Source organism: Anolis sagrei, chromosome 5 (genome assembly GCF_037176765.1).
Source record: "Anolis sagrei isolate rAnoSag1 chromosome 5, rAnoSag1.mat, whole genome shotgun sequence".
Classification (NCBI taxonomy): Eukaryota; Metazoa; Chordata; class Lepidosauria; order Squamata; family Dactyloidae; genus Anolis; species Anolis sagrei.
In genome coordinates this window covers 4,988,394-5,011,509 of record NC_090025.1, presented here as the reverse complement: position 1 = coordinate 5,011,509, position 23,116 = coordinate 4,988,394, and the positions used below count along the sequence as shown (strand labels likewise).

The following is a 23,116-nucleotide window of genomic DNA, read 5'->3' as shown; positions in this document are numbered from 1 at the left end:
CTTTTTGTGTTACTTACAAGGACTATACAAGTTTCTTGCACTGTTTGATTTTTGTATGCAACATTGAAAGTTTATGTGCCATAATGCTACCCCTCTATTCTGCCTTGGTTAGACCACACCTGGAATATTGTGTCCAATTCTGGGCACCACAATTCAAGAGAGATATTGACTCTAAGCTGGAATGTGTCCAGAGGAGGGCGACTCAAATGATCAAGGGTCTGGAGAACAAGCCCTATGAGGAGCGGCTTAAGGAGCTGGGCATGCTTAGCCTGAAGAAGAGAAGGCAGAGAGGAGACATGATGAGGGCAGTGTATAAATATGTGAGAGGAAGCCACAGAATAAACATAAAAGGTCTGGAGAACAAGCCCTATGAGGAGTGGCTTAAGGAGCTGGGCATGCTTAGCCTGAAGAAGAGAAGGCTGAGAGGAGACATGATGAGGGCAGTGTATAAATATGTGAGAGGAAGCCACAGGGAGGAGGAGGGAGCAAGCTTCCTTTCTGCTTCCCTGGAGACTAGGATGCAATGGAGCCATGGCTTCAAACTACAAGAGAGGAGATTCCATCTGAACATGAGGAAGAACTTCCTGACTGTGAGAGCCGTTCAGCAGTGGAACTCTCTGCCCTGGAGTGTGGTGGAGGCTCCTTCTTTGGAAGCTTCTAAACAGAGGCTGGATGGCCATCTGTCAGGGGTGATTTGAATGCAATATTCCTGCTTCTTGGCAGAATGGGGTTGGACTGGATGGCCCATGAGGTCTCTTCCAACTCTACGATTCTATGATTCTATGATTCATCTCTGCTGAGTAAAGAGTAAAGATTTTTCTGTTCATTTTTCATCTTGTCTGTGAGTCTATTGCATTTGGACTTTGGGCGCTGAGTAAAATCCGCCGCTGCACAACATATTTGACTCAAAGCCCTTGCTCAGTTTGTGGCTCTCCTTTCTGCATTTCTCGGCTGTCCCTTTAAGGCAGCCCTGGAATGCATCCTTTCCTGCTTAAGAGGCTTATTGATCGGCAACTGATCCCAGGGGCAGCTAATGGGTTCTATGGCTTCAGAGGGCGATCAATCAGGGAATACAAGCCTGGGAGATATCTGAGCCCAGCGGGAGAGGGTTGGGGAGGGGAGGGGAGGGAGGGGTGGGCTTCGCAAAGGGAAAAATAAAAGCCAGGGGGTGGGATGCAGGACTCTGCTGGACACCCATCATGTATCAGAGACACATCTGCCTCCTTCCAAGAGATGCCGGGATAGAAAGGCTTCCTTCTCTCTCCTCAGCTTCTAATCCATTCATAGCAGGCCAACTCGGGTGGTGTTGTGTTATTATAAGCATAACACTGCAGTTATTTGTATTGTTGAAGTCTTTCATGGCTGGAATCACTGGGTTGCTGTGAGTTTTTCGGGCTGTATGGCCTTGTTCAAGTAGCATTCCCTCCTGACATTTTGCCTGCAATGGTTCTGTTGGCAATTGAATGTAGGAGAATCATAGAATCATAGAATCATAGAATCAAAGAGTTGGAAGAGACCTCATGGGCCATCCAGTCCAACCCCATTCTGCCAAGAAGCAGGAATATTGCATTCAAATCACCCCTGACAGATGGCCATCCAGCCTCTGCTTAAAAGCTTCCAAAGAAGGAGCCTCCACCACACTCCGGGGCAGAGAGTTCCACTGCTGAACGGCTCTCACAGTCAGGAAGTTCTTCCTAATGTTCAGATGGAATCTCCTCTCTTGTAGTTTGAAGCCATTGTTCCGCGTCCTAGTCTCCAAGGAAGCAGAAAACAAGCTTGCTCCCTCCTCCTCCCTGTGGCTTCCTCTCACATATTTATACATGGCTATCATATCTCCTCTCAGCCTTCTCTTCTTCAGGCTAAACATGCCCAGTTCCCTAAGCCGCTCCTCATAGGGCTTGTTCTCCAGACCCTTGATCATTTTAGTCGCCCTCCTCTGGACACATTCCAGCTTAGAGTCAATATCTCTCTTGAATTGTGGTGCCCAGAATTGGACACAGTATTCCAGATGTGGTCTAACCAAAGCAGAATAGAGGGGTAGAAAGAACCTGATGTGTTGTCGAAGGCTTTCATGACCAGAATCATTGGGTTGTTGTGAGTTTTACGGGCTGTCTGGCCATATTCCAGAAGCATTCTCTCCTGACATTTCACCTACATCTATGGCAGGCATCTTCGCAACCTCTGAGGATGCCTGCCATAGATGTGGGTGAAATGTCAGGAGAGAATGCTTCTGGAACATGGCTACATAGCCTGGAAAGGTCACAGTAACCCAGTGATTCTGGCAAAGCCTTCAACGACGCTTTGAGTCTCCTTTGTAGAAGGAAAAAGCAGGATAAACACAAACATAATTATAATATATTAATATATAAATAATATAGATCCCATCCTCAGCTGCTGCAAGAAGATTACGTAGACAGACTACAAGCAGAGCACAACTCCGTTACTCAGATGATTCATTGGAACTTGTGCCACAAATACCATCTGCCTGCCACAAAGAACTGGTGGGATCACAAGTTACAGAGAATTAACACGTCACCCACATCTATGGCAGGTATCTTCACAACCTCTGAGGATGCCTGCCATAGATGTGGCCGAAACGTCAGGAGAGAATGCTTCTGGAACATGGCCATACAGTCTGGAAAACTCACAGCAACCCAGAACCCTTGTCTGTTTAAAGCAAGTGTAAATGTTGCAATTTGAGTAGCTATGAAGTCTGCAAAGTCAATCAGTGAGGGTATTGGTATAGATATAGCCTGGCCTTTGTTCCTGGAGGCGTCCTCTGTTTGGGAGCTGTTAACTGGCACTTGATTGTTTGCTGTCTGGAATTCCTCTGTTTCTGAGGCCCCTTCCACACAGCTGTATAACATTTTACCAAGCTGGTGTGGTGTGTGAGGTCAGAGATGTTCCTGCTCTGGTATGCGACAGCCATACAGCTCGAAAAACTCACAGCAACTTACTGTTGTTATTGCGTACCTTCAAGAAATTTCTGACTAAACCAACAAAACAGGGAGAAACGTGAATTTCTACACTAAGGCAGAAAAAAAGAAATTTGTGTTTAGCCTTCTCTTCTTAAGGCTAAACATGCCCAGCTCCTTTAGCCGCTCCTCATAGGGCTTGTTCTCCAGACTCTTGATCATGTTAGTCGCCCTCCTCTGGACAATGATTTCAAGCTCTTAATTTTCAGAAGCTATGAGCATTTTAGCCCTGCGATGATAAGCCACTGTGTTGCTGACGCACAGTTTCGCACCGAACGGTGTTTCTCCTTGAATTTGGTGAGATCTTTTTTACACGGGAATCACAAAAAATAGCCACTTGTGAGGCACAGATCTCTGCCATGTGGAATTGTGCATTCTCTTTTTATGCCACTGAAATAAGACACTGAAAGCACAACCGTAGACACAGCTGTGCAATGAACAATGCTTACCCGCGCATAGTGTGCATTCATGTGCAACGCTCTGCCATGCAAACCTCTGAACTGAAAATGGACAGCCTGCACCGACACTCAACTACTTACACATGCATAAGGAGATCAATGGGAGGTTGGCCAAAAGACATAAAGCCATATGGGGAAATCCCAATGAATCCTCTCTGAATCCTCAGAGCAATGTGTGGCATCCACATCCTTGGTGCCATGGGTTCAGAAGATGGGGAAAAGTGCGCAAAGGCAAGGAGGAGCGGCGGAAAGCTCTTGAGAAGACGGATGGGAGCCAGAATGCATGATCCATTCCCCGACAGTGCTCCAGGCTGATGAAATATTTAGGATGCTTGTGTAGGGTCCTATAATTGTCATCCTAGCATTAATAATTAAAGGGGCAGCCGCCGCGTGTGTGTGCGCGTATTTGCATGCATGCTCTGAAGGAGTGTGGAAGGGATGGAAGAGAGGCAAATGGTGCTCTAACACGTCCTTCCTCTGCATCAATGGCATTGAAAGCATCAAAGGGAAACTGCACCTCCAAGGGCCAGATTTGCCTTTTTTTGCAAACTCCCTTTCCTCATTGCAAAGCAGGGGATGGTTCTCTTTTCTAAGAGCTGCCCTACTTACTTGGGCCCCTTCTACACTGTTATATAATCCATATTATCAAAGCAGATAATCCACATTATCTGCTTTGAACTGGATTTATCGTGTCATCAGCAACCAGACCATTGTATTACATTTCTAACAGAACAAACCAAACAAACAGATAAGAAAACACAAAATTTGCAAGCTTGGTAGTTGATTAAATGTCCTTTGATCAGTATCTGGCCACTTGGAGTGCCTCTGGTGTTGCTGCAAGGAGGTCCTCCATTGTGCATGTGGCAGGGCTCAGGTTGCATTGCAGCAGGTGGTCAGTGGTTTGCTCTTCTCCACACTCGCATGTTGTGGATTCCACTTTGTGGCTCCATTTCTTAAGGTTGGCTTTGCATCTTGTGGTGACAGAGCGCAGTCTGTTCAGTGCCTTCCAAGTCGCCCAGTCCTCTGTGTGCCCAGCGGGGAGTCTCTCATTTGGTATCAGCCATGGATTGAGGTTCTGGGTTTGAGCCTGCCACTTTTGGACTCTTGCTTGCTGAGGTGTCCCAGCAAGTGTCTCTGTAGATCTTAGAAAACTATTTCTTGATTTAAGTCATTGACATCAGGTGGTGCAATACGTGGATTACTGTATCTGCTTTTATAATCTGGATTATATAGCACTGTAGAAGTGGCCTCAGTGGCCACCCCAAAATAAAGGCAGCACTTAAACCACTACGCCATGCCGGCCTTCTGGAAAGTATCATTAAACCTCCCTAAAGTTTGATTATTATAATTATAATTAAACTTGCCTAAAAGTTTGATTCCTAGGATAACATAGGATGACTTTGGTAGTTGGAATGGAATTATGACACAAGTTGAGTACCCCTTATCTGAAGTGCTTGGGACAATATTCATTTTGGACTTTGGGTTTTTCGGGATTTTGGCACACCATGCAATATCCACTCGAGTTTGCTTCCAGGGCTCCCCACGGACACCAACATTAAATGGATACTCAAGTCCCATTATATGCAATGGGGGTAGAAAAGGGGGATCCCTTATATAAAACGGCAGCATCAATGGGGTCCAGCCCCTTGACGCATCACCGCAAGATCATACAGATGTTCCACCAACAGGCGCACATTTCGTTTCTGAAGTAAGCCTTGGGCACTACCTGGAGCACCAGGAGGAAAAAGGTGATTTTTTACATCTCTTATTTGCAGAAAGAACCTTTGGAGGTTAATCATCACAGGAGAGAGACAATCTCAGCAAACAAGAGACTCCAAACTCAGGTTGGCTGCAGTTCCTGCTCTCCTTGCAGGTGGTAATCAAGAAAAGGAAGGAATGAAGAAGGGAGGAGGAAAGACAGATATAGATATATACATCTCTCCAAGAGAGAGGGAGTGACAGCGGAGGGGAGAAGGGTACTTTTTCCCTTTTTAGGAAGATTGAAAGGAGCCAATATTCACCTCTGGTTGCTCCCCAATTTTTGCCCCCCCCACCTTCGGACCCGGACTAAGAGGAAGGAATAATAACAACAACGATAATAATAAACAGACGTCGGACTCCTTCACCTCCTCCAGCGGCAGAGGCGCACCGCGATCCCGGGGAAGTTAAAAATAAAGACAATGTGCATACATTAGCATCCATAATGCACAACTCTCCCCATTTAATATGCAAATTCCCAGCGACGCTGCCGAACACCTTCTGTTCCGAGCGCATAAATTTGAATTTGCAATTAGAATAATCTTGTATAATTAATGAAAAGCGTCAATTTTAGCTCCTAAGTAATTTGATTAACATGTTGATAGGGCACTTAACAGGCTCTCTAAACCAGAGGGGCCGGGCGCTGCAAGGGAAAGAGGGAATGGGAAAGGGGAGAGAGAGAAAAGAGGGATGGAGGGGAGAAAGGATGAGAGGTGAGAAGTGCAGAAAGGCCCCATCTCACATCCAGGTTTAGTATCTCCCTTGTTCCTAATTCCAAAAAGAAATGGTCCAAAACCTGAAATTGTCCACATAGGTGGTTGAGATAGTGACACCTTATGATTTCTGATAGAAACTTTGTTCCGGGCACAACATTATTAAAATATTATTATTATTATTATTATTATTATTATTATTATTATTATTTGAAACACAACAAGATGAGTCCACAGCAGTTTCAGTTCAGTTTCTTTCGTAGTACCTTATATATCTAGTTTAACTTGTTTTTTGAGATATTCCTCCAAGTGTTTCCAACTTGTTTGTTTGCTTTTGTTCTCTTCCTCTAAGGTTTGTGAGAGTTTATCTAGATTTCTGAATTCAATAGTCTTCTCAATCCACTCTTCATTGCATGGAGTTTCCTTATTTTTCCAATTTTTTGCGATTAGAATTCTTGCCGCTGCAGACAAATATAGGAAGTTTCTTTCTTCATTTTTCTTTAGATTTATATCCATTATATTCAATAGGTAGTATTCAGGTCTCATATCAAACTTTTTGTGGATTATGTTTTGAACATGCTTATGCACCCTCTGCCAAAAATTTTGATCTCTCTGCATTCCCAAAATTGGTGGTAGTAAGTTCCCATTTCTTTTCTGATTAAAGGCTATAGAAGTAAGAAGAATTATGGAGAGGATGATATTTCCCTGTGGACTGAATGGGAGTCCGATGACCCTCACTTTCCCCTCCCCTCTCACCCTCAGACCTCCCTTCTATACCCCCTTTTTTCTCACACGTCAATCACTATATCCGATTTTTTTTCTTTTTCCCTTTCCTTCCCACCCTTTCTATCCAGCTTATTGTTCCCCCTCTTTCACTGTACAAGGAAAAAGTTATAAAAATTAATAATAAAAAAAGATGAGTCCACAGCAGACACTCTGCTGGCTGTTGAATTGGATCACACATCGGACACTTCCCAAGTTGTCTAGGACTGTGTGATGTCTCGGCGCATAATGCGTGCAGATCCCAGTAAGGTGGCCTTTTGCAGCTGGCAGATGGTAATTCTGTCAGCGCCGATTGTGTTTAAGTGCAGGCCAAGGTCTTTAGGCACTGCACCCAGTGTGCCGATCACCACTTGGACCACCTTTACTGATTTGTGCCAGAGTCTTTGCAGTTCGATCTTTAAATCCTCATATCGTGTCAGCTTTTCCAGTTGTTTCTCTGCATTCCTACTGAAACATTCACACCTAGCTCCAGCAGACAAGAGTCCTTTGTCTCACCCTGGTCATTCCACAGATATAAACCCTTTTTCCTAGTTCGAACAGACCTCACTACCTCTGAGGATGCTTGCCATAGATGCAGGCGAAACGTCAGGAGAGAATGCCTCTAGACCATGGCCATATAGCCCGAAAAAACCTACAACAACCCAGTGATTCTGGCCATGAAAGCCTTCGACAATACTTTAATTTTATTTTTTGGCTTTTTAAGTCTCTTCTACTGTGTTTTTCAGTGTTTTATGAGTGATGGATACTTGTTGACCTGACAGATGTTGTGCTGGCACAGCTGTGCCAGGGGATTTGATTCTTTTTCTTGCACTGTTAGTTTGCATGAATCTACTCAAGCTATGCTTTTTTGCAATTGGGTAGCTTTCCCCAGGTTGCAATAATAGGGCCAACAACCTATCCATCATCATTAGAGCCTTTAGACCCGTCCCTTTCCCCAGGTTTGGAGGGAAAAGGCGACTTTTAGTTCAGTCTCACAGTTTGGAGCCTCACAGTAGGACGTTTGGGCTTTTCTCTACCCCACCTGTAAAAAGCTTAGCTTCTTACAGCTCTGCCGGGGACAAAGATATAGATCTACAGCCAGCTTTTGCTGGGGGAAAAGGAAAACCTGCATCTATGGCAAGCATCCTCAGAGGTAGTGAGGTCTGAGACCTCACTACCTCTGAGGATGCTTGCCATAGATGCAGGTGAAACGTCAGGAGAGAATGCCTCTAGACCATGGCCATATAGTCCTAAAAAAACCTACAATAACCAGTGATTCCGGCCATGAAAGCCTTCGACAATATTATTGTTGCTGCTGCTGATGCTGCTATTGTTATTATTACAATTAGTTATTAGGTGATTAATGCCTGGCCTCAAAATAGACATGTATTTTTTACCTTTTTAAAATTGAAATATATCATCCATTTTTACATATCCTTTTTTTCATATACACATTCACTTTCTGTCTCTGGATTCTGAAAATTTTGGCTTGTTGTGGGAACAAGGATTGGAGATAAAGCTTCAGCGGAGACACCTTTTCTCCATGAAAATAACTCTTCCCGGAGTGAATTCCCCTTTGTTTGTAAGTTGGATGTTTGTAACGCGGGGACTGCCTGCATTTGTCACTGTTTTCATCCGGGGCAGAAAGGGTGCCTCCGTGTATTTCTCCTTGTGTTTGCATGTGTGCCTGAGTCCCAGCTGAAGGAGACGTGGAAAGATCACCGCGCACAATGCTCTCTGGCCAGACAGACCTTAATAGGTTCGATTCTCCTCTTCCTAATCTTGTCAATCCCTATTCTTTGCCGCCGGCCACCAGGGCAGGATGAGTGACAGGCAGAACTTCCCAAGGCACCCGGCGGCGGAGATACCATCACGGCGGACAAAAGCCCCAGAAATGTCAGTGTGTTATCATGGCACCCCAAGCGCCACCGAGATGCGCCCGAAAAGGAGGTCCTTTCTCATCCCATTGGCCTATTGTCTGACCAAGGGAGAAAGTGGCTCACACATACGTTGCAAAGTAGAGAGGTGATGTTGGAGAAACATTCCCGCTGTTGGTTTGCTGAGATGTGTAATTTCTCCTCATGCGGGCCAAAATTAATCCAAATTCCAAGACCAAGTTTGCAAATCAAATCTTCAACATGAGATGCATCACTGCAATGCACCAGATATAGAAGAGAGAGCCTCTGGGAAACCTGCAAATATGTCATATGAAGCTGGAATGTTTCCAGAGGAGGGTGACTAAAATGATCCAGGGTCTGGAGAACAAGCCCTATGAGGAGCAGCTGAAAGAGCTGGGCATGTTTAGCCTACAGAAGAGAAGGCTGAGAGGAGATATGATGAGGGCCATGTATAAGTATGTGAGAGGATGCCACAGGGAGGAGGGAGCAAGCTTGTTTTCTCCTGCCCTGGAGACTAGGACACGGAGCAATGGCTTCAAACTACAGGAAGAACTTTCTGACTGTGAGAGCTGTTCAGCAGTGGAACTCTCTGCCCCAGAGTGTGATGGAGGTTGCTTCTATGGAGGCTTTTAAGCAGAGGCTGAATGACCATCTGTCAGGGGTGCTTTGAATGCGATTTTCCTACTTCTTGGTAGGATGGGGTTGGACTGGATGGCCCATGAGGTCTCGTCCATCTCTATGATTCTATCAATGCTTTTAAGTCAATGTGATTTATCCATACTCCGACTCTCCATTGACCAAATGACCCACTCTTCGTTGCAATTTGCCAACAAGTCAACTTTGACTTACAGCAAACCTATGAATCAGAGGATTTCAAGGATTTCTGTTATTACCAGCTTTGAGTTGCTGTGAGTTTTTCAGGCTGTATGGCTGTGTTCCAGCAGCATTCTCTCCTAACGCTTTGCCTGCACCTGTGGCTGGCATCCCCAGAAGTTCTGTTGGCAGTGAAGCAAATAGAGAGAGAGTGTGTGTATTCATCTCTGTATGTAGAATAATGTCCAGGGTGGGAGAAAGAAGCCTTGTGTGTTTAAAGCAAGTGTGAATTTATCAATTAGCGAGCCTGAATTAGCATTTGGAGGAAACATAAAGGAGGAAACCATGAAAATGATCAAAATCTGGTTACCAGTATTGCAAAACACCAGAATCGAGACCGTAAATAATAAACAGAACTCCAGAGAGCAATCAAGTGCCAGAGAACACCTCCCAAACAAAGGATGCCCCCAGGCAACAGAGACTAGGCTACCTCTATGCAGATACCCTCACTGACTTTGGCTACTCAAATGCTAATTCAAGCTTGCTAATTGCAACATTCACACTTGCTTTAAACAGACAAGGTTTCTTTCTCCCACCCTGGACATTATTTCACAGGTTCCACACATTCCACTCCACTCTGAAGATGCCGTTAGGCACAGAGGCAGGCAAAATGTTAGGAGAGAATGCTGCTGGAACATGGCCATGCAGCCTGAAAAATTCACAGCAACCCAGGGAGGTCTTGCAAACTCAGGACCATGGCTTTCTTTATTGAGTGAATCTGTTTGGGTTCTACTACCTTCCATTTTTCCTAACATTGCTGTCTTTTCCAAAGAGTCTCAGAAGACGTCCAAAGTAGACTTCTCCATTTAGCCACTTTGGCTTCTAATAAGACTTCATTATTGCTGTTGTTATGGTCCATTATGTTGGATAAGGAAAGCCAATGGAAAGTGCCTACTAGATCCAAGATCAAGGACCCTTCTATTCTGCTTTGGTCATCTTGGATAAAACTGTATCCAGTTCTGGGCACCAACATCCAAGGAGGACAGGGACAAACTGAAGGTGTCCAGAGAAGGTCCACTAAATTGGTCCAAGGTCTGGAAAACATGAACATCTATGGGTGGCTTAGGGAACTGGAGACGTTTGGCTTGAAGAATGAAAGGTGACGTTTAAATATTTGGAAGGATACTTACTTACTTACTTACTTACTTACTTACTTAGGTGATCCCTCGTAGTCCAAGGATGATGGTTCTCCAAGTTTGGTGTCCTGGGGGTGGGTTCATAGGTGGCTGTGGAGCCCTATTCTTGACTTGCATCTTTTCCCACAGTGAGGGCATTGGTTTCCAGGTGGAAGGCGGTCTCGGTCAGTGTTGGCTTGACGCGCCTTCCTCTTGGCACATTTCTCTCTTTCACCCTCCATCCGTGCCTCTTCAAATTCTGCAGCACTACTGGTCACAGCTGACTTCCAGATGGAGCGCTCAAGGGCCAGGGCTTCCCAATTCTCAGTGTCTATGGCAGAGTTTTTAAGGTTGGCTTTGAACCCATCTTTCAATCTCTTTTCCTGTCCTCCAACATTCTGTTTTCCATTTTAGAGTTCAGATTAGAGCAACTGCTTTGGGGGATGGTGGTCGGGAATCCCGACAACGTGGCATGTCCAGCGGAGTTGATGGTGGAGGACCATCACTTCAATGCTGGTGGTCTTTGCTTCTTCCAGCATGCTGACAGTGTCTACTTGTCTTCCCAAGAGATTTGCAGGATTTTTTGGAGGCTGATGGAATTGTTCTAGGAGTTGCATGTGATGTCTGTAGATAGTCCATGTCTAGTAGGGTTGAGAGGACAATGACTTTATAAACAAGCACCCTGGTATCCCTACAGATGTCCCGTGCAGACATTTTTAAGGAGAGATTGAATGTACATCTGCCAGGAGGGCTTTGCTTGTGTGTTTCCGCAAGGCACAACAGGGTCAGACTGGATGGCCCTTGGGGTCTCCTCCAACTCTATCATCTGACAATACGGCGCCCCTACAGATGAGAGATTTCCAAGAAATCTCAGGTTCTGCGAACGAAGAGCCAAGACTTCTTCAACTGAGTCATCCCATCTGTAATGCAACATTCGTCTTTTCTTGCGGCCTCCAACATTACTCAGGAATATCATCATTTCTCGTGAGTCATCTTGCCTCAGTATGACAACCCTGGTTTAGTCATTTTGGTTTCCAAGTTTGATTTACTTTTAGTCTTATCTGCCTTTTTTGGCAGTGGGCGATATCTCTAGAAGCTCTCTTCCAACTCCACGTTTTCCAAGCGAGTTGACCTTCCTCCTGAAGGCATTTCTTCAGCTTTCACAATCACACACTAGCTAGAAATATTATCTCATGCACAATCTGACTACTTTGCTTTAAGACCCATTTATTTCTCTTTTTGGCAATCCATGCTATCGGTACAATTATCCATCAGGTTGCCAAATCTAGGAACAATGTGGTCTCTTTCCCTATGGCTTCTGGCTTCTCTGCTCAGCATTTCTACATAATTGTGTCATGATACTACAACCAGCTGTTGAGAGTGACACTAGCCTTCATACGGAACCCAAGATTTCAGCGGTGACCAGGGGAGCATTTGCACAGTTAAAACTGGTGCGCCAGCTGCACCCGTACCTTGGGAAGTCTGATTTGGCCATGGTAGTCCACGCTCTTGTCACATCCCGCCTAGACTACTGCAACGCTCTCTACGTGGGGCTGCCCTTGAAGACGGCCCGGAAGCTCCAACTAGTCCAACGTGCGGCAGCCATGATTCTAACAGGAGCGGAGCGCAGGGAGCACACAACCCCCCTGTTGCGCCAGCTCCACTGGCTGCCGATTTGCTACCGGGCTCATTTCAAGGTGTTGGCATTGGCCTATAAAGCCCTAAACGGTTCCGGCCCAAGATACCTATCCGACCGCATCTCGGCCTATGAACCCACCAGGACTTTGAGATCTTCCGGGGAGGCCCTGCTCTCGATCGCGCCGGCCTCCCAAGCACGGTTGGCGGGGACGAGAGATAGGGCCTTCTCGGTGGTGGCTCCTCGGCTGTGGAACGCCCTTCCTACAGACATTAGGCTGGCACCATCTCTCATGGCATTCCGAAGAAAGCTGAAGACCTGGATGTTTATGCAGGCGTTTGAGTAATCTAGTGCAATCTGGTAACTGAACATAGGAATGGAACAATGGACGACGAACGTGGACTATGCTTGGATGATGAGACGATTGGGTATGGTTTTTTGTAATAATTGTGCATGGTAATTGCTTATTGGTTATTAGTGGATAATGTGTTAAGTCAATTGTTATATGTTGTATGGAACTACTGCTGTTTTTACTGTTTTTACTGTTTGTGAACCGCTGTGAGTCGCCTTCGGGCTTGAGATACAGCGGTATATAAGCAAAGTAAATAAACAAACAAATAAATAAATAAATAAGATAGGAGCGAGGTCTACTTTTCACAATAAGACGACAGCAGACAATTGCCACCAAGCCATCGTTCGAACCCATGCAGTCAATGTACTAAGGCGCATGTGTCAAACTCAAGGCCCACAGGCCGAATCAGGCCCACCATTTCCATTGTTATATTCAGCATTACCAGTTCTATCTATATAAATAAAAATGTAATGTTCATTTGTGGGATTAATATAACTCAAAAACTACTGGACGAATTGACACCAAGTTTGGCCACAAGACACCTACTAACCCAAGGAGCGACCATCACTAAAAAAAAAATATATATATTGTCATTTGGGAGTTATAGTTGCTGGGAATTATAGTCCTGCTGCCACAGGGGTTTAACCCACTGAGCCACCAGGGGCTCCAAAAAGACAGTTGCATCTGTCAAGTAGGAAATTTTGGTACTGCTTATGTGAGGAGGCTAATTTAACTAATTTACGATGCCGTAAAAAATTCCAGAAGTGTGCAAAAGAATGAGGAAGTACTCCATCGGTGTCACAAGTGGATGGTGAAGTGACAGCTCCCCTAGTGGTTGGAATTTGAACATACTCTCATGAAGCTGGAAAGTTAAATAGCCTCTATGTGTCTGTCTACATATGTTGTGTGTCTATGGCATTGAATGTTTGCCATGTATATGTGCACTGTGATCCGCCTTGCAGGGTGAGAAGGGTGGAATAAAAATACTATAATTAAATAAATGAGGAGCCCCGGTGGCGCAGTGGGTTAAAGCGCTGAGCTTGTTGATCAAAAGGTCGCAGGTTCAATTCTGGGGAGCGGAGTGAGCTTCCGCTGACAGCCCCAGCTTCTGCCAACCTAGCAGTTTGAAAACATGCGAATGTGAGTAAATCAATAGGTACTGCTCCGGTGGGGAGGTAACAGCGCTCCATGCAGTCATGTTGGCCACAAGACCTTGGAGGTGTCTATGGACAACGCCGGCTCTTTGGCTCAGAAATGGAGATGAGCACCACACCCCAGAGTCAGACGTGACTGGACTTCATGTCAGGGGACAATCTCTACCTTTACCTAAATAAATAAATAAATAAATAAATAATACCTATTGATCTACTCACATTTGCATGTTTTCGAACTGCTAGGTTGGCAGAAGCTGGGTCTAACAGCGGGAGCTCACCCCGCTCCCCAGATTCGAACCGCCAATCTTTCAGTCAGCAAGTTCAGCAGCTCAGCGGTTTAACCCATATACATCTACTCTCTCTTAAAACATCTTGGTTGAAATCATGCTCTCAAGAGACCAAAATAAAAATAACATAGTTGGTTTACTCACAAACTTCATGTATTCAACATGCAGGTACATTGCATTTCGATCCAGTTACAGATAGGATTGGAAGTAGTTTCTCTGTGCAGATAGCACAGGGCATCTTTCTCATAATCAACAGTCCCTAATCTAAAGCATCTCTCTGGTCTGAGTATTTAATCGAGTCTTATGAAGTCAGTTCTCTAAAGCCTTCTGTTTCGACTGGAGTCTGAAAGCATACTGTTTCTAAAATGGAATCTGAGTCCTGAACAGTCCCAGATCTGGTCATGGGGTCTGCAGCCCCTCCCACAGCATAGAATTAAGGGACACTGCATACCAATACACACATAGACAATACATAAAGCAATCTGAATTATATACATAACAAATAACTAGTGGAGGCTTGAAGAAGGTTGCTGTTGCCAACAGGGTCTTTCTTACCTGTCAATGATGACCGGGTCGGAAGGCGTTTCGTTGCGGTTCCCGCAACTTTTCTTATCACAACAGCGGCTGGAAGGACAAAAAGAGGGAAATCAGGAATGGACACAATCTTCTGACCCAAATCTGGCCCCAGAATCAACGACACAGCAGAATGGATGCAGTTTGACACCACATTAACTGCCATGGCTCAATGCTATGGCACCCTGGGAGTTCTAGTTTTGCAAGGTCTTTTGCCCTCACTGCTGAAAACCGCTGGTGTCTCCCCACACTAACTGCCACAAACTTGGCACACAGTTCTCCCACGACCAACAGAAAATACTGGAAAGGTTTGGTGGATATAGACTTTGAGTTTGGGAGTTGTAGTTCACCTACGTCCAGAGAGCACAGTGGACTCAAACAATGATGGATCTGGACCAAACTTGGTACAGATACTCTATATGCCCAAATATGAACACTGGTGGAGTTTGGGAAAAATAGACCTTAACATTTGGGAGTTGTAGTTGCAGGGATTTATAATTCACTTAAATCAAAGAGCATTCTGAACATCACCAACGATAGAATTGGGACAAACTTCCCACACAGAACCCCCATGACTAATAGAAAATACTATGTTTTCTGACGGTCTTTGGTGACCCCTGTGACACCCCCTCACGACCCCTCTGAGGGTCCCGACCCCCAGGTTGAGAAACACTGCAAATTGATCACACAACAGATGGGAAAAAATACAGTTTGAAAATATCTGTACAGTGACTTTAGGGTGCATCTACACTGGGGGATTAATGTAGTTTAACACCACATTAACTGCCATGGCTTTGAGTGGAGAGAAAAAGCAGGGTATAAACAAACATAAGAAGAAACATAATAATAAGTTAACAGCAGGATTGACGAGAAGCAACTGGAATAGGTTACATTGACGATCCATACACTGACAATCCACCACCACCACTACCACCACCACCATCATCGCCAATCCATCTGCTCTAGATTAATTCCAGATAAGAACAGCAGAGTATCTGGAATCAGAGAGTTCCACTGCTGAACGGCTCTCACAGTCAGGAGGAAGAACTTCCTGATTGTGAGAGCCGTTCAGCAGTGGAACTCTCTGCCCCGGAGTGTGGTGGAGGCTCCTTCTTTGGAAGCTTTTAAACAGAGGCTGGATGGCCATCTTTCAGGGGTGCTTTGAATGCAATATTCCTGCTTCTTAGCAGAATGGGGTTGGACTGGATGGCCCATGAGGTCTCTTCCAACTCTTTGATTCTATTATTCTATATTGCCCTCCACATAGTTTTTTTACTATAATTTCCATCATCCCTCACCATTGACTCTGCTGGCGAGAACTGTTTGGAAGATCTACATGTTTTGTTGCTAAGCAAACAATTTTAATTGTTGAAAACATCCACTTCGGCAAGAGAATTCCTTCAAAATATAGCAAACCCCCACAAAGGCCTCTTGATATTAAAACTGGATCTGATTGTTGGAGAGAATATCCGCCCCACCTAAATTCCTCAGAAACAGCTCAGAAGGAGGCATTTCAACCCAGGGTTTTTGGCTCAGGGAAGTTCTAGTGAAATCACGGTCCTCAGTGGGCTTTCCCCCCAAATACTGCATGGAGTCATTCTATTCTTTCCAATGAACACACTCTCATGCACAAAGAGGCGCATTCCCTTCTCCTCCCCAAAATGAACTTTCCCCATATTCACACTAAAGTTGATCCAGGCATATAATGCACAAATGTAGGAACATCAAGGGACAGTTCTGCATGTGGGAATAGGTCTTCCCTCTGTATATGGGCCCTCCTACACTGCCATATAATCCAGATTATCAGACAAAATAATCCACTGGGTTGGTGTAGGTTTTTTCGGGCTATATGGCCATGTTCTGGAGGCATTCTCTCCTGACATTTCACCTGCATATATGGCAAGCATTCTAGTTCCAACAGTCCTCACAACCTCTGAGGATGCTTGCCATAGATGCAGGCGAAACGTCAGGAGAGAATGCTTCTGCAACATGGCGATATAGTCCGAAAAACCTACAACCCAGTGATTCCAGCCATGAAAGTCTTCGACAATACATCATCCACATTACCTGCTTTGAACTGGATTATGTAAGGCTCTTTCTACACTGCCATAAAATCCAGATTATCAAAGCAGATAATCCACATGATCTATTTGGAACTGGATTATGTGAGTCTACAGCAGGCATCGGCCCTCCAGGTGTTTTGGACTTCAACTCCCACAATTCCTGTCTTAAGCCGCTGTAGGGGAAAAGGAAAGAGCCCTAAGGTCAGGAATTGTGGGAGTTGAAGTCCAAAACACCTGGAGGCGCCAAGTTTGCCCATGCCTGGTCTACACTCCCATATAGTTGAGTTCAAAGCAGATAATCTGGATTATATGGCAGTGTAGACTAGGCATGGTCAAACTTTGGCCCTCCAGGTGTTTTGGACTTCAACTCCCACAATTCCTGGCTTAAGCTGCTGAAGGGAAAAAGGAAAGAGCCCTAAGGTCTGGAATTGTGGGAGTTGAAGTCCAAAACACCTGGAGGGCCAAAGTTTGCCCATGCCTGGTCTACACTCACACATAGAATCATAGAATCAAAGAGTTGGAAGAGACCTCATGGGCCATCCAGTCCAACCCCATTCTGCCAAGAAGCAGGAATATTGCATTCAGATCACCCCTGACAGATGGTTCAAAGCAGATAATCTGGATTATATGACAGTGTAGATCCAGCCTTAGTGTGGTACCTTACATTTCGCCCTGTTGAAATCCAATTTGAGACCTTCTTGACTATTGCACTTTCCTTGCACTCTCTTCAGGATGCATTGCACTCAATGAGCCTGAATTGCAGCTATGTTCTTTTTTTCAGCCATATTGTTTCGATGTTGCTTATGATTGTGATTGCTTTTATATTTTATCTGATGTTTTTAATTGTTTGTGTTTTATTTGTAATTTTTGGGCTTGTCCCTTGTAAGCTGGCCAAGTCCCCTTGGAGACATGGTTGGCAGGGTATAAAAATAAAATTATTATTATTATTATTATTATTATTATTATTAAAAGTTATTATTATTTGAAACACAAAAAGATGAGTCCACAGCAGACAAGATCACTCTGCTGGCTGTTGGTATTATTATTATTATTATTATTATTATTATTATTATTATTATACAACAAGATGAGTCCACAGCAGACAAGGTCACTCTGCTGGCTGTTGTATTGGATCACACATCAGACCCTTCCCAAGTGTCTAGGACTGTGTGATGTATCAGCAAATAATGCGTGCATATCCCAGTAAGGTGTTCTTTTGCAGGTGGCAGATGGTAATTTTGTCAGCGCCGATTGTGTTTAAGTGCAGGCCAAGGTCTTTAGGCACTGCACCCAGGGTGCCGATCACCACTGGGACCACCTTGACTGGCTTGTGCCAGAGTCTTTGCAGTTCGATCTTTAAATCCTCATATCGTGTCAGCTTTACCAATGGTTTCTCTTCAATCCTGCTGTAACCTGGGATTGCAACATCGACAATCCATACTTTTTTTTAACACGATCGTGAGGTCAGGAGTATTGTGCTCCAAAACTCTGTCTGTCTGAATCCGGAAGTCCCAGAGGAGTTTGACGTGTTCATTTTCTGCAACTTTTTCCGGCTTGTGATCCCACCAGTTCTTTGTCGCAGGAAGGTGACCTTTGTGGCACAAGTACCAATGAATCATCTGAGCAAGGGTGTTGTGCCTCTGCTTGTAGTCTGTCTGCTCAATCTTCTTACAGCAGCTAAGGATGGGATCTATTGTTTTGCCTGCTTCCTTGCAGAATCAACATTTGGGATCTGTCGTCGATTTTCAATTCTGGCTTTGATGGCATTATTATATTTATATATTATTATAAATTAGTGGGTGCTAGAAGCAATATCATACAAAAGCTGACTGGCACAACCTGGGGATCACAATCAGACACAGTGAAGACATCTGCCCTTGTGCTGTGCTACTCTGCTGTTGAGTCTGCATGCCCAGTGTGGAACACATCTCACCATGCTAAAACAGTGGATGTGGCTCTTAATGAGACATGCTGCATTATCACGGGGTGTCTGCGCCCTACCCCACTGGAGAAATTACACTGTTTAGCCAGTATTGCACCACCTGACATCCGCCGGGAAGTTGCAGCCAATAGTGAAAGGACCAAGGCAGTGACATCTCCAGCTCATCCCTTGTTTGGGTATCAGCCAGCATGTCAACAACTTAAATCAAGAAATAGTTTCCTAAGATCTACAGAGACACTTGCTGGAACACCTCAGCAAGCGAGAGTCCACAAGTGGCAGGCCCAAACCAACTACCTCAATCCGTGGGTGATACCAGATGAGAGACTCTCCCCTGGGCACACAGAGGACTGGGCGACTTGGAAGGCGCTGAACAGGCTGCGCTCTGGCACCACGAGATGCAGAGCCAACCTTAAGAAATGGGGCCACAAAGTGGAATCCTCAACATGCAAGTGCGGAGAAGAGTCAACCACTGACCACTTGTTGCAATGCAACCTGAGCCCTGCCACATGCATGATGGAGGACCTTCTTGCGGCAACACCAGAGGCACTCCAAGGGGCCAGATACTGGACAAAGGACATTTAATCAACTACCAAACTTGCAAACTTTGTGTTTTGTCTGTTTGTTTGTTTTATTCTGTTAGAAATGTAATACAATTGTCTGGTTGCCCCTGACACGATAAATAAATAAATATTATAAATTATTATTATTATTATTATTATTATTATTATTATTATTATGGCACAGGATGGTGTCAAGCATGATGCACTGAACATCTACTGCAAGTTGCAGTTTGCCATTTGAATATTAATAAAAATAATTATACCAGGCCAGTAAATGGAGAATAAACACATACATGTTTAGAGAGAAGTCTGAGAGGAGATATGATAGCCATGTATAAATATGTGAGAAGAAGCCACAGGGAGGAGGAGGGAGCAAGCTTGTTTTCTGCTTCCCTGGAGACTAGGATGCGGAACAATGGCTTCAAACTACAAGAAAGGAGATTCCATCTGAACATGAGGAAGAACTTCCTGACTGTGAGAGCTGTTCAGCAGTGGAACTCTCTGCCCCGGAGTGTGGTGGAGGCTTCTTCTTTGGAAGTTTTGAAACACAGGCTGGATGGCCATCTGTCAGGGGTGATTTGAATGCAATATTCCTGCTTCTTGGAAGGGGGTTGGACTGGATGGCCCAGGAGGTCTCTTCCAACTCTTGGATTCTAGGATTCTATGACATGTGCACATCTTTTCTCAAGACAGATCCCCCAAGATTTGGGACTTTTGCTTTGGGTTGCTGTGACGTTATCACAGCTGCAGGTAAAAAAAGAACCCGAGAATCCTGTTTCCTCCTTCTTCCCCATGACAGCATCTCCGCCTGAGACCTCTCTGCAACTTCAACTTTTCATCCCTCTCCCAGGTGCCAACGCTTATGTTAAAATATAATTAATAAGTAATCGGATAAACAACCGTGAGCTCTAAACTCAGCCCTCTCCCAAAGGGGGACTCACTCGCATAAACAAAAGCAAAGGGCATGGGAGCCGGGGAGGAACACAACCCTCCAAACCTGGCCCTCTATTCCCCGAGCCCCCAGGATCGTTAGCCAGGTTCCTGGAGATCAATTAGCCATGGAAGTTGGCTCTGAGGCTGACGGGTTAATTGGCACAAACACCAAGATGGTAAACAAGGCAGGCGTTAATGGGGCACCAGGGATCTGGAGGAGACTGAAGGGAAGACTCCGCAACCTCCAGTTCAACAAACCAACCCAAGTCTTTGGTTCACCAAGCCAAGAATGTGATGGTTATCATAGAATCCTAGTTGGAGGAGAGCCCCAAGGACCATCCAGTCCAACGTTTTCCTACCAGGCAGGAAGACACAATCCAAGCCATCCCCACAATCCAAGCCTCTGCTTAAAGACCTCCAGAGAAGGAGATGCCACCAGACTCCCAGGCAGATGCATATTCCACTGTCGAATTCCCCTTACTGTCAAGAAGTTCTTCCTAATAATAAGATGAACTCACTTTTCCTGCAAATTGAATCAATTGCTCCAAAACCATACATATTGTAGTATATCGTTGTGTACCGTCCAAGCATTCTTACTTATGTCCACCCTAAACCAAACCTATTGTGGGGTTTTCTGTGTAAGATTTGCTCAGAGAAGATGCAGTCAAGAGAGAGAGAGAGAGAGAGAGACTGACTTATCCACTCATCCAATGGGCTTCTACATAGAATCAAAGAGTTGGAAGAGACCTCCTGGGACATCCAGTCGAACCCCATTCTGCCAAGAAGCCGGAATATTTCATTCCAATCACCCCTGACAGATGGCCATCCAGCCTCTGTTTAAAAGCTTCCAAAGAAGGAGCCTCCACCACACTCCAGGGCAGAGAGTTCCACTGCTGAATGGCTCTCACAGTCTGGAAGTTCTTCCTCGTGTTCAGATGGAATCTCCTCTCTTGTAGTTTGAAGCCATTGTTCCATTGCGTCCTAGTCTCCAAGGAAGCAGAAAACAAGCTTGCTCCCTCCTCCCTGTGGCTTCCTCTCACATATTTATACATGGCTATCATATCTCCTCTCAGCCTTCTCTTCTTCAGGCTAAACATGCCCAGATCCTTAAGCCGCTCCTCATAGGGCTTGTTCTCCAGACCCTTGATCATTTGAGTCGCCCTCCTCTGGACACATTCCAGCTTGTCAATATCTCTCTTGAATTGTGATGCCCAGAATTGGACACAATGTGATTCCAGATGTGGGCTAACAAAAGCAGAATAGAGCATGGGGAGCATGACTTCCCTAGATCTAGACACTATGCTCCTAGTCCAGAGGACAGGAGCAGAATTCAAAACGATCTGGACAGATTAGAGAGATGGGCCAAAACTAACAAAATGAAGTTCAACAGTGACAAATGCAAGATACTCCACTTTGGCAGAAAAAACGAAATGCAAAGATACAAAATGGGGGACAATGCCTGGCTCGAGAGCAGTACGTGTGAAAAAGATCTTGGAGTCCTCGTGGACAACAAGTTAAACATGAGCCAACAATGTGATTTGGCGGCAAAAAAAGCCAATGGGATTTTGGCCTGCGTAAATAGGAGCATAGTGTCTAGATCTAGGGAAGTAATGCTACCCCTCTATTCTGCTTTGGTTAGACCACACCTGGAATGTTGTGTCCAGTTCTGGGCAATGTTCCAAAGAGGCTCAATGAAAGATAAAGAGGATAAAAGAGGAAGAGAAGAAGGCTCACCTGCACATGATCTCATGTGTCAACAACACGCGGCACATCTCTGGGTTCTTGTCTTGCCCTTCGTAGATAATGGCCTGAAAACAGAAAAGAAGGAAAGAGGAGATTTGAGGTTAGGTGCAACATTTATAAACCAAGTCCTCAACTACTTTCAAAAAGAGGAGATGCCTTCTTCCTAAACAAGAAGTTAAATGGAAATTCATTAGAATTATGAATGAATGCAATTTGACATCACTTGGACTGTTTTGGACTGTTTTGGCTCAGGGCTATGAAATCCTGGGAGGTGTAGTTTTCACTCTTTGGCAGAGAAGGCAAAAGACCTTGTAGTTGTTGTTCATTCATTCAGTTGTTTACGACTCTTTGTGACTTCATGGACCAGTCCACGCCAGAGCTCCCTGTCGGTCGTCACCACCCCCAGCTCCTTCAAGGTCAGTCCAGTCACTTCAAGGATGCCATCCATCCACCTTGCCCTTGGTCGGCCCCTCTTCCTTTTGCCTTCCATTTTCCCCAGCATCATTCCCTTCTCTAAGCTTTCCTTTCTTCTCATGATGTGGCCAAAATACTTCATCTTGGCCTCTACTATTCTTCCCTCCAATGAGCAGTCAGGCTTTATTTCTTGAAGTACGGACTGGTTGGATCTTCTCACTGTCCTTGTAGAACTACAACTAAATGGTTTCATATTATTGAAGCTTGGCAGTTAAAGTGACACCAAACTGCAATACTTCTACAGTCAATGTAGATGCACCATAAGTGAAAAGTTGGTGCTAAATGGAAGAGGCCACCCGTGTCATCCACAACAACACCTCCGACAAAGAGCCCACTTCCTCGTTTAATGGTGTTGATTAATGAGGGTGAAGCTTAATGAAGCATTTTCCTATTATTTGTAGGAGAGGAGCTGCTTCTCTCGGGGTTCTCTCTCCAGAGAATGAGGCTGGAAGCGAACCAAACCAGAGTTGGGAAAAGTTAAGTTTCAGGAGACTCAGGGTGCATCTACACTGTGGAATGAATGCAGTTTGGCAGCACTTTAATAGCTGTGGTTCAATGCTATGGAATCCTGGGTGCTGTAGTTTTACAAAGTCCTGAGCCTTCTCTGCCAAAGAATACTGATGCCTCCCCAAACCAGAACACACTTGATAGCAGTTAAAATGGTATCAAACTGTATGAAGTCTATAATATAGATGTACCCATGCTAGCTGCAGGATTCTGGGACACATAGTCCTTCCAAAAAAAACTATTCCAAGCTTTGGGTTGTTGTAGGTTTTTTCGGGCTATATGGCCATGGTCTAGAGGCATTCTCTCCTGACGTTTCGCCTGCATCTATCGCAAGCATCCT

At 44.9% G+C, this 23,116-nt stretch overlaps 1 protein-coding gene across 2 annotated transcripts in view; it reads right to left on the bottom strand.

Annotated features, from left to right (window-relative positions):
* EBF4 (EBF family member 4) overlaps positions 1-23,116 on the bottom strand; it is a 150,835-nt gene that overhangs the window by 70,882 nt on the left and 56,837 nt on the right. For both annotated transcript variants that reach the window (XM_060779466.2, XM_067468492.1), the window contains exons 6-7: positions 21,787-21,860; positions 14,537-14,605 (exon numbers count right to left, since the gene is read on the bottom strand). In XM_060779466.2, coding sequence (XP_060635449.2) covers positions 14,537-14,605; positions 21,787-21,860 — 143 coding nt within the window. The remainder of the gene's footprint in view (positions 1-14,536; positions 14,606-21,786; positions 21,861-23,116) is intronic.